Source organism: Agelaius tricolor, unplaced genomic scaffold (assembly GCF_023055355.1).
Source record: "Agelaius tricolor isolate 1412-34295 unplaced genomic scaffold, bAgeTri1.0.p SCAF_16, whole genome shotgun sequence".
NCBI classification, from domain to species: Eukaryota; Metazoa; Chordata; class Aves; order Passeriformes; family Icteridae; genus Agelaius; species Agelaius tricolor.
The window spans coordinates 13,053,107-13,065,776 of NW_027269276.1; the positions used below are offsets into that span (position 1 = coordinate 13,053,107).

Consider the following 12,670-nt stretch of genomic DNA (forward strand, 5'->3'; position numbering starts at 1 on the left):
TCAGTCGGGCCCGGCGGGGAGGCCCTGCCCAGGCCGGGGGGCTCTGCTGCCCTGAGGGCTCCCCGCGGCCGAGTCCCGGCTGGCCAGAGGGCTGCTGCCCGGGGGGGTGCGTGTGCCACCGGGCACCGGGGAGAGGTGAATCTCGTCATTGGACTCGTGCGAGAACCTGCCGGAGTCGCCGGTCTCGTGGCTGCCCTCGCTGTTGGCCGAGTGCTCCGTGTCGGCCGCCGCGCCGAAGGGCCCCGGGAAGCTCGGCTGAGGGCCCGGGCAGCCGAGGGAGCCGGCCCGGGCCAGCAGCACGGCCGGGCGCGGCTGGTACAGACACACGAACCTCCGCTGCGGCTGCACAGGAGCACAGAGAAAAGAGCCTCAGAAAAGATGAGCCATAACTGGGACTTTTTACTGCATTTCCTGGCTCCTATTCAACCAGAATGCTTCTCTCAGGGCTTTCCTAGAGCAGTTTAAAAATAATCAATCTCAAGTCTTGCTCATACTTTTCTTTCCACAGTAGATGAAATAATCCTTCTAGATAAGCATGGCTAATAAAAAATTATTTCACTGGAGAGATGTGAAGAGTATTTTAAAAACACACTTGGTAGAGCTCCCTCCCATCCCCTCATGCATATTCTTTAAGCATTACTCCTTAGGCAATAGCAAATATTTTTCATATAGAGGCATCAGAAATAAACAGCTGTTTGTAGAAATATTTTTCAATACAATTTTACAACATGGATATCAAGACTTTCTAATTTTTAAACACACAGGAGCACAATACAAGTTAAAATGCAATGAAGAATGGTTATATGCTCCATAGGTATGAATTTGCATAGCAGTGTTCCAGATTTGGTTTACCACTTCAGTTTTAAACTGCTCTTTTTTCTCAGCCAAATAACAATTATGTCCAGACCAACAATTTCAGAAGCCAGACAGTTCTATTCAGGTTCTCAATTTTCTCAGTAGTTTGGGTATATCACCTATTTTCCCTTCTTTGTTTCTCTTCAGCCAAAAAAAATTTTAGCTGCCAGAGTAGGAAAGGATTCTTTCTACTTTAATATTACTTTTGTTTGTAAATACATATTTAATTTGTGTTTGTATTTATACAGAGTCTCTGCAGAAGTAGTTCATGCAATGCAAAGTACACAGAAATCTTTCTGCTTACAGATACAAAGGCAAAGGCAAGTAAGCCATCAGTTAACAGTAGAGTTACAGTGTCTGCCTACTGTAAAGAGTCACAGTGTGCTGACAACAATATCTGTCAGAAAATTGAATTTCTGTCAGACTTTAGTATGGTGAGATAGAACATCATCAACCTTACACAACTGAAACTATCCAATTAATACTAAGACCACTAAATATGTTTTTCCATGAACAGAAAACTATGTATCTTCCTTTGCAAAGAGGGTATTACAGTAAAGATTGTGCATCTCTGCCCATTAAAGCAATTACCTCTTCAGTCTTTGCCTTCTTAGCATCTTGGAAGAACAACCACCTTTTCTTGCCATTAGTCTTTGTGACAGGCCCATAGCTGTTAATAATCAGATCAGATCCTCCCTACAACAGAGAAAAATGCATTTATTTTAGTAAATTTCTAAGAGACTTGAAAATATTTTCCTTTTCCTACCTATTGGTTCCATGCTGAAAATGAAGCCAAATGCAGCCTCAGTAGTGAGTCACATTTTTGTGATCTGGTTCACCTCTGCTCAAGACAAGTCAAGAGCAGACCCACTAAATCTGGCAAGCTTTCTGTCCAGACCCAAAGCTGCAGGACTGCAGGCACACAGCAAAATATTCCAGCTCCTGCTCTTGCTCTACTTCAAGAATGAGACCATTCCTAGGCAGTGTCTGTGCCTCTGCTGGGTCCATTTCCCTGTCTCAGCTCTCACACACCTCCTCAGGGAGCAGCTGCACTCCAGTTTGCAGTGTGACCAGAACAGAGCACAGTACATGTGGAAGGAAGGCCACTGTGGTGGTGCCACACTGCACTCCTGGACTGAAGGTTCCGCACATCCACTGGTACTTTCTGCCATCCAGAAATTTATCCACATAATTTATAATGTGACTGAGTATGAGTTTATAAACTGCAACATTGTCTTACCAGTAAATATAGGGAAAAATAATACTTTTCTAAGCACCTGCTTAGTGCCATAGCTGATTGACTGTGCACAGGCACTGACTGAGCCAGGTGCTGACAGGAACTCTCTCACTTTTCTCCTGGGACCAGCAGAGGCCACAGAGCAGTCTGTGGAGCCTTCATCCTTTGATGCTGTGCCAGGGCCAAACTCTGCAATCTGCAGGCACAGTTGAAGACAAGTGTACTCAACCAGATCTCCGGCTGAACTAGCAGATAAGTCTTGAAAATTTGAGCCTGGATTGCCAACTTTGTGCTTGTCCCATTAATAAAACAGCCCCCCGAGGTTCACAGGATATATATTTTACTTTTGATAAGGGCTCTGACATTTTAACAATGAATTCTAAAGATAGATTTCTGACCTGGGAGTTAGCAAAACTCACAGTACCTTGGCATCAATGAAGCTGTTTCCCACTATCATCGGCAATAAGGATTCTTCGTTCTCTGCAATTCCTTCAATATTCTTCTCCCCCTCATTAGGACTGGCTAATGAGATGCTGGTATGTGACAGCTGGTCAGTGCTCCGCTGCACAGCCTTAGGAGCAGATGCTTTCCTACACAATGTTAAGGAGGAATAAAATTGACCCACAGGAATACAATTAAAAAAAAAAAAATCAAGGATAAACTTCAAAGCTATTATTAATCAAGTAATCCTGGTATATTCTTGGCATTTACGTTTTGTTACATGATACTCCTAACTCACATGGAATTTAAATGTTATTGCTTGTGATAAAAATAACATCTGCTTCCAGTTAATCATACACAGTAGGCTACAAGCTTATGTGCAGACAGGAATTGTCATGATTAGTAATATTACTTGGAGGAAGTAACCACTAATGACATTAAGACCTTTCTACCATACTACACAGAGCTGTCTCCCAATCCATATTTTTTCCTGCATGTAAGCTAAAAAGCCCTTGTTACTGGAAAACACTTTCAGTGAGTTTTTTAATTTTATTATTTCAAGTGACTTATATTTGTTCTGATCACAACGTTTTGGGTAGACTCACTGGGCCAGTTCATACCCTTTAGCAGCTGATGACAGACATAGATGGTGGCTTCCACCACTGCAAAGAAACTGCATCATGGATCTGCTTTAAAATCTGCATCATGGAACTCCTTTATGTCAGAGTTCCTCCTGTCCAGCAGCACCAGGGGGGTTAAAACCTTGCCAGCCAGGTGTGGGCAGGCTGGGGGGCTCAGCAGGAGGAGCAGAGGATGAACAAACAGCAGCATTATCTGACCCAAACTGGGGGCTCAGCTGCAAACAGGCCTCATACTGAGGTGTCAAAGCACCAGCACTCTGTGGGTTCTTCCTCCTTTTCATTGGAGAAGGGGCTCAGGTAGAGTAGGAAGGGCCAACAAAGTGCTTTGTTTCCAACACTGGTAGAAACAGGTGAAGAGACAGAGTACTTCAGAGAACTCTTGGAAGAGAAGGCATGTCCAAGAGTGAGTGCAATGAAAAAGAGCTCAGTCTTTGAGGACAAAAACATACCTGGCTTTACTGCGATAAATTAAGATCAGGATGCAGATAAGGATGCAGGTCAAGGCTATGCAAACCCCAACAACAATGCCAGTCATTGATTTCTGGTCCAGATGGTAATAGTCAGAATAAGCTGTATCAAAAAGGAACACAGAAAGGCTCAGTAAAGAAGAAGAGTTAACTAACCCCTGCTCCCTGTCAGGAAATTAATATGGTTACAGTTATAACCACAGAGACAAATGCTTCCTTCGAATGAGATTTCCAGGCCTTCTCTGTCATACATTTTTATACTTTTGAAAGTAAAACTTGTAGACCAGAGGAGTGTCTGGTCAGTGCAGTCCTGGGAGGGGAGGAAGAGGACAGACCCAATGCTACTGGTACAGATAAAGGACTAAAAGGAAATGCCTTAGAAGACTGGCTGCAAAGTTACTGATGTAAAATTGAAAAATTCAAGTTATGTATTCTCATTTGAAAGGCAAACTTTCCATTCCTGAGCAAGAGAATTAGATCAGCTCTGAGTTGAACTGAGAGGAAAATTCCAAAATTGTTTCATTTAGAAGAAGAAAATGCTACACTGTTAGGACTGCCTCACATAAACCAGAATGGTTTACCCAGAAAGTGGCTACAGCTAAAACAAACAGGGATCTTTTCTCCCCAGTACTTGTGACAGAGTAATCAAAACACTGCTCCTGACCTGTGGAATCTCCAGAATCCAAACGTTTGGGTCTCTGGTTAGACTCTGATGTCTCCTTTGGCAGGACAGCAAATTCCACTGCATTTGAGAAGGGTCCCTCTCCCACTTCATTGGAGGCTGCTATTTTAACCAAGTAGATGTTTCCTGCTACAAGGTTTTCCAGCAAAGCCATGGTCATTGCTCCTAGGAAAAGATACAATAAACAGTTCCAGATTGACAAAATTTTGGGGAAAGACTCAGATTTAGACATTGGGACCTACACTTTTTTCCCAATAGCACCCCTAAATCTTGCTTGAGGATTGTGATCACTTTGATACGTTCTACCCTGCACATTACAAGCTACAGAATGAACACTGGATTTGCCTTCTCATCCCTGGTGTCCTTTCTCTCCATTCTATTTGAACATAGGACACTGTGAAGTGCCAGTATAGTTCCAAACCAAGATTCAAGTATTGGCTATGGCACACAGCACACCAACCCTAAATCTAGCACAGCTGCATTTCAGTGTGACAGCCTTTATGCTGTGATCACACCTGCAAGGAGATGCACCCAGCATTAACCAGACTCTCAGGCACAGAAACCAGAACATTAAACCTCTCTCACATAGAACACATGTGCCTCTCTCCACTTACTGTACCATGAATGTGAATGAAAATTGACATAACAAAAGAATCCAGGTTCAGTTTATCGAATTTCAGGTCTAGTTAAATGAACAGGAAGCTCTGCAAGAGTACCTTATACCAACCATGATTTTAAAATAAAATTAAGCCCTATTTAGACCTGTGTAGGCTTCCTTGATTACTGTGCATCTAAGCTGTGCTACTAAGAATATTACAGAAAATGTCTTTTTTGTATGCTAGGGATTCATTTCTTAAAGTCCCTGAAGGCAGGAAAAAAGATTAAGAAACATAAATAGGATTCACTAGCATTGTCCTTAGACAGGCAAAACTCCTATCAAAGTCAATGAGAGCTTTGCCTGCCCAGGGACTGCAACTACTGCTCAGAATTCCAATTCATTTCTAAAATGCCTGTGTTTCTTGCTACCACAGAAATATGCTGCTTTTATTTCCCTACAGTGGCAGTTACAGCAGTAAATCTATCTCTTTGCTTTCATATATTTCATTTACTTTCTCAGACTGAAGTCAAAATTTTAACTTTTTAAATCAGTTTGAGAAGTCAAAATTTATAGTATCATGAGAGCCTATAAAATATAAGGTTGTTTTGTTGACAGAAAAGATTATACATTTGGCAAAAAGGAAGCTACTTCAAAAGCTGTTTCAGTTCTTCCATGAAAAAAACCCATTAGCTGAAAGCATTTGAAGTAAAATGTGAGGTATCTGTAACCAAAGGAGCTGTAATATTTAGCACCAGCAAGGGTGAGAGGTCACATTTCAATATCACAGGCTCCTTGCCACCAGCTCCTTTCCAATCTGCTGCATTGCTAAAGCAAGGGAGCACTTGGTACTGATTTACTGCACACCAAGTGTGCAAGGGCTGTAACTTCTGATCCACTTGAAGAGAGCTAGGGAAGAAGGGGGAGGTGGCTGGAACATAACTCACATCATCAATCAGCACCAAAATGCAGTTATATTTTCTGGTTTTGCCAGGCCTAACACCCCCTAATTAGGGGGTGGATTGGGAGAAAATTTTCTGCATAAACTAAAGCCCGTGCTAGGAATTTTATAAGTGGCAGGGTTGGTTTGGTGGTTTTTTAATCTTTTTTTTTTTTTGAGGGGATTTCTCTGGAGGTATGAGAATGAAATGGAGTCAAGATTTCACAAATCTTCTGCAGAACAAGTTTAGCATCAAGACAAAACAATGCTATTTACTGCATAAGGTTAACTGATCTAATCAGAACAAATGCATTAAAAAACCCAAACCCTGCTTCTATCTCAAATTACCTATGGAAGGACTGTCACAGGACTGATCAGGGTATGTGCTCAATTTTATCTCTACATACTAATTTCCTTTCACAGACTTTTTCATCTATACTTTACTAAGACCATAACAGATTGTCCTAGTGTGTCAAGATGCCTGAATTCCACACCATGCCTCAAACCCCAATATATCTGTCAAAATGCAAAATTTGTGGCTCTAACATTGATGGACACAGTAATACACTGAGATTTATAGCTCTCCATTTGCTCATTCCCTCCAACACTTTCAGTATGGGAACACATGAAAATGTTTACTGTTATTGCCATGCTGCCATCAAAATCTCTGGTGAAATACTATCAGAGATGCTGCTCAGTTTCACAGGCATGACTGAGATGAACAATGCATCTGAAAGCAATTCAGCCACTTTGCTGCATGCAGCAAATACAGTGTATCATCAACAGAATGACAAGATTTAGTCTTCAAGTATAAGCCCTCTGTGAATTTAAATCTGCTGGGGTTTTTACTGAGTAAAAAATAACAGTAAATTTGTCCTTTAATATAACAATATCACTGTTTCTTCCAACAATTTAGTTGGACAACTTTATTTAAATTACTGTTTTACTGAACAATTTTAATAGTGAAAACCCATGGGCTCAATCTTCCCCTGTAGTTAGACCTGATTGATATTTCAGACTAGTTATTTCTCACAAATTTAGTTTAATAGTCCTTTTCCTGATACTCTTCACAGCTGCCCATTCTCTTTGAGGCCAGCCTGACAAACTCCATTGTGCTGCAGCACACAAAGTGGCACTGCCACCTTTCAGAGGGGCTGTTGGTCCTTTGCCCTCTCTTCAGGAGCAGCACGAAAAACAACAGCTCTGAACTAGAACAGCTCACTCTCCATGATGGTGAAATGAATTATCCTCTGTGAGAGCATACTCATTAAGTTTTTAGAATTATCTCCACAGAAAATTTACAGCCTCACTCTCTGCTGACAGCAAAGCTTCCAGCCAGGTAACACAACAGAACAACAAAACAGTAACTCTTCCAGGGCAATGCTCTTAAACAGGCTACCCAAGCACATGACTTTACTGTGTAACACTGAGCTTTCCTCTCTGGTTTAAGACATTATTAGAACATTATCTATTCTGAACTACCTCTGTCTATTTTGACTATCAACAGAACAATAAATGCCTTGTACTTTTTTTCTGGCTACAGTAGAAATCTGTTCTTGATTCAGCTCTTCAAATCCCAGTATTATTTAGAAAAGTGCCTACAAAAATTTATACTATGACTACACTTAATCATAGAGATGTGACTGCAGTTCACATCAGCATACCCAAGGTACTGTGAGATTAGCTGGGGCTCAGCAGTAGAATAGAGCCAGAGAGTTAAATTGAATTTGCAGAGTGATTTACTGGGAGAAGGAGAAAGTTCATTAAGTAAACTGAGCTAACTGGATTGGCAGTGATCGACAGAAACTATAAACCCACACAGCCACAGTTAAACATCTCAGAGACTTCAGATTTGAAAGTGCATTTACAAAATGAAACCATCACAATCCTGGTTACAACAAAACTAAGATGGATGTAATTGGATTTACAAGACATTTTGGTTTACATGCACACACAGTGACACAGAGAGCCCCTTCTCCTCTCACCTTCTGCATATGAACTTGTTTTTTAATACCTCTTCCCATGGTAATAATTCTAAACTATTTGGAACTTTCATGTGAACATTTATATGGATTTATTACATAATTCATAGTAGTAGTGTAGTCCAAGGTTGCTGAAAGTAACAAAGCATCTCATAAGCAGCATCAGTGTTTATACAGTTCATAGGTTGATGATTTTAGTTTACCTTCTCTGTGCAACACTTGCCATTCCCCAGCAATCCAGGCCTTCCTGGATGCATAGAGGATAGTGTACCGTGTGACAACTGTTTCAGGACCATCAGGTGGCTTCCAGGAAACCAAAGCAGTATTATCCTCTATCAAAGTCACCTTCACTCCTACTGGAGGGCCAGATGGTGCTGTGAGAACAGTAACACAATGCTATTAGGCTAACCCAATTTACATGCAATTAAATTGCTCAGAAAGGAACTGATGTGCAGTCCTAATGGCTACTGCTACATCCCAGACACCACATTGAAACCACCACATGCAGCTCCTCAGAGACACTCTCCTGTTACCTCTGAGCCACACAATAGCTTAGATTCTGGAAAAGCAAGCTTTGGATTTTTCCCTCATCTCCAGAAATAAACAGCTACTGACAACCTCCCACTTCATTATCCTGTGAACAAGTACTTCCCAAACACTGTTTTGGTGAGAACATGGAACTGCAGGTGTGGATTTTCCCCTACCAGGCTGACAGTAAATCAAACCAGCAGCTAAGGCAGTAGATTTCATAAATGAATCAGCCACATCTCTTTAATATACACATATTTTAAGGTTTTTATTCAAGTTATTTCTAGTCAGTTGCTGCTAGTACTGAAAGCATCACACTTTATACAAAAATCAATGCTAGTTTAGGATGGATTTTGAAAAATAATTTTACAGTTCCAAAGCAGGGATTTCCCTGCTAGCATTTTTCTATGTCTCACCAAGAAGAGCACTATCTGTGTCTCAGAGGAAAGGAATGCCCTCTCCTACACACAGTCTAAAATTAATAAGCACTTTTTCAGGCCATTTGTTTTACAAAATGTTATTTTAGGACCACAGGGGCCCTCTCCTGGTTCCTTACCTTCAGGGAGGGTAGTGTGATAGACTACAGGACTCCAAGGACTGGAGAGCTGGTCCACATGCAGTCGAACTGCAAATTCATACATGGTTTTTGGCTCAAGACCTTGAACTAACATGTGAGTCTCTGACCTGGACAGATGAAGGAATAAAATGTATTAAACAGCAGCAGTTCACTTAAAGGTCCCCAGTCAAATGTCTCAGTCACATGAGTAGATTCCCATGTCAGTTCCACACAGGACAAACCAGTCCAAGTCCAGACATGTGGCACATCCTATCTGGAAATGAAATTGCACCAGCCCTGGAGCTCTCACGAGGATGCTGCATCTGCTGTCAATTGATGTGAGCTCAACTTTTTATAAATGTTGTTTGAACAGCTGATGCACAAAGAGTATTATTGGCTGGATCACCAGCAGGCATCCCAAACTCAGCTCTTTCGACCCCTGCCCCTAGGACACTGTGCTTCAAGCTGGAGTTACAAACTGCAACCAGTGTCACAGCTGACAAAGGATGTGGATCTGCTTCCCAGTTCACATACAGAGGCTATGCAGGCAACATCCTTTCCACTTATGGCCTCCACACCTCATGTTTAGGAGATGAGTATGAATGCTCCTTACTGATCTGGTAGCAGTATTTAGTAATATATTAATTGCAGAATTGATTCTATTAATTATAATACTGCAGTTTACAATTCGAGTCAGTTGTAGACATTTCACTTTACTTTGATTCTGGGGCAGAGGAAAATCTTTCATATATGCCAGGGTTAATTCTGGATGATAATACCCTGTCAAGATTAAATCTCAATTTAAAATGGTCTTACTCTACAGATATTGCTTTATTAAATCTCATTTAGTATTTTCATCTTCTGTACTGCAGGGGCAGTAACCAGTACTTGCAATAGCCTCATCCAATCACAAAAAGCAGCACTCATTGCTATGCTCCACATGGCACACTAAGAACTTTACATGGTGATTATACTGTGTCTAATCATTAAGCCGGGAGTTATACAGCAGCAGATGTGTTCTTGGAAGAGAAAACCATGAATATAAGGATGGAAACTATTTATCCTTTAAGACAGCATTTTTCTTATTTAGAGGCTTGGGTAAACTGAAGTTCTGAGGGAGCTACACACATGGATTCCCTCAGCAGCCCCACGGCCCCCAGCACAGAGCAGTGTTCTGCTCCCACACCACCTGAACAGCAACCCAAGGCTCCCTTCTCTGCTCAGCCATTCTGTGCCTCACACATTGCTTCTCTGCAGAGCAAGCAATCCTGCTCAGCTTTGCCCTGGCAGGGTGCCACACACTCAGGAACATGGCATTCCCACAATGAAATCCTCAACCCCTCAAAAATTCTCATTTTCAGTCTTAAAATCAGGCACTGGACTAAGACCCATCTTTGCCCAGACAAGCTTCCTCTAAAATAGGTGCGGTCTTTTGTATAGTTGAAGAGGAGCTTAGAATTAAATTCAACCTAGACAGCTAAAAAGACATTAAACAAAGAGCTAACCCGATGACCCAACACAAGGATGGCCAGTAGAGAATGAAGCTGTTCTATGAGTATATCTTAACCCAAGAAACTTAACTAGCAGCCAATGGGCAAAACACAGAGTCCTCTGAGGGAAATAAAAGTCGTTGCTAGTGAAAGGAAATGAAAAGAGAGCAGGAAGAGTAGGAAGTGAGTGGGAAGGATGTGGAACTGGCAATGCAGGAGTCCCAGGTGCACTCACGTCTGCAGGTAGAGCACCAGGGAGGCGTTCTGCAGCCCCACGGGGTTGCAGCGCACGGTGTAGTTGATGAGCTGGGCAGAGGTGAAGGCAGGCTTGCCCCAGTGCAGGAAGATGGATGAGGAGGTGTTGGCTTTGGCATACAGGTGGTGAGGGGGCGGCGGCGGTGGCACCATGCGGTCACGGACAGCTGTTAAAACAAAACAGGAGCGGGAGTTAATGACTGCACTGGGTACAGATGCTGGTCACAGGAGAGGTCTGAGCCCACAGTTTAGATACAAATCTCCCCTAACCCAGCACTAGCTGGTATTCAGACCCAGGAATCTGGTTAAGGCTGTTAGAGATCCCTCCTCACCCAATACATGTCCAGTATTATTTCTGCAATCCTACTCGTTTATTCAAACATTAAGTCAAAACTATCAGCAGAGACAAGAGAAAGAGATAAATCTCTCATAAGATACAGATACGTCATGTTAGATGATGCAGATAGTTCAGCAAGGGAATGAAATGTGCTTGGGCTGTCTTCTTTCTTCAACTGTGCTTCATGAACACAGGACTCTGTCTCAGTTGCAGTATTTGTCACTGATATGATCCTTTTTGTTCTCAGTTTTACACAGAATTAATTCATTGTTTAAAAGTTAAAAACACAGAGCTGCTGGGACCCTGAAACACCTCAGCTCTCAATAAATTCTTCATGCCTCTACAACACTTACAGACACATCCTGGAGTGCTGACTGTTTGGTCAGCCTGATAACCTTCTTCCATACTGTTGTATGCCAGCAGCCTTACATGATACTTTCTTCTAGGATCTGCAGAAAGACAGAAAAAGCAAAGGAATAATTAAGCTTAAGCAAAAAGAAAAAAAAAAAAAAGGATATGGACTTCTACAGAGAGTGAGACAAATTGATGCTCTGGAAAGTTTGTTTCAAAACTTGTTTGCTATGAGCAGTGGACTGATGGACAGGCTGGATGCCTGGAAGCCTGTCTTTTTCTCCAACCCTTCAAATTCCCCCAATTCTTTGCTCAGAAACAGTCAGTTATCTCCCAATGGGACTTGCAACAGCATAAAGCAAAGGTTTGTAACAAAATCAATGGGAGTAGGACAAATACCACATTTCTATCTGTTAAAAAAGCCACACCTTCACAGCTACAGAGCTAGATTTAACAGTACAATTCAGCATACTGTTTTCAGACCTTTAATAAAGATTTGTTAAAACCTCTAGCAGGAGGTCCACAGAGACCAACATTTGTTTCTGGATACACAAGCTGCAAGGAAGCAGGGCAGTCAAAGCAATGGCAGGACAGCATCCAGCAAAGAAATGGGAAATGTTTTGGTTCCAGGCTCTGAAGAAGATAAACTGTGAAACAACAGGGATTGTTAATAATGCTTTGACTAGGAAATTCTGCCTCCATATGTCTTCTTGAAAGCTGCTTCTGGCAGTCCTAGAGGGCCACCATTCCAAGCTGGAATGATCTCCCCATTCCCTTTCTCTGCCCACACCTTTGGGTGGCCACATTTCAGTTTGCTGCTTCTCTGTTCTCTTGATGATATACTGGCCTTGATCCAAGTGAAAAATTGCTGCAGAGGAATGAGTTGGGAAGGGCCCTGGAGCTCTCTAAGTGGTGATGGTGAGGGGCACCCACAGGGGGCCGAGTTCAGGCTCCAGGGTGGCTGCTCTGCTTCCTGCAGCCACTCCCTTGCAACTGCATTTGCAACCAACCCCTTGCACACAACAGTGATGTGCAGGGGGGCAGTGTTTGCTACCAATTCATGTGAGCTAAACTTCACCCCAGGACTAATGTAGGCACTGAGATATTCTCCTCTTCTGATGACATGAACCTATTGCTTTTAATTAAGATTTGTGGAAGGTTCAGATGTCATAGAACTGCGCTGATCTTGCTCATGTCTTTTTTCTTTGCCCTAAGATACCATAATATTGTCCCCTCTCAAAATAAGCTCTCCCCTTTCTCCTTTTAGCTGAGATTTGATGTGGCCTCTCATGAAATAAACAGGACACAAAGTC

General features: G+C 42.2%; 1 protein-coding gene across 1 annotated transcript in view; it reads right to left on the reverse strand.

Annotated features, from left to right (window-relative positions):
* The window catches only part of PRTG (protogenin), a 73,927-nt gene continuing 61,257 nt past the window's right edge, over positions 1-12,670 (reverse strand). The window contains 9 exon segments of the mRNA XM_071442065.1: positions 1-342; positions 1,447-1,551; positions 2,517-2,682; positions 3,624-3,744; positions 4,306-4,488; positions 8,044-8,214; positions 8,925-9,052; positions 10,650-10,836; positions 11,360-11,455. Of these exon segments, the coding sequence (XP_071298166.1) occupies positions 1-342; positions 1,447-1,551; positions 2,517-2,682; positions 3,624-3,744; positions 4,306-4,488; positions 8,044-8,214; positions 8,925-9,052; positions 10,650-10,836; positions 11,360-11,455 (1,499 nt within the window).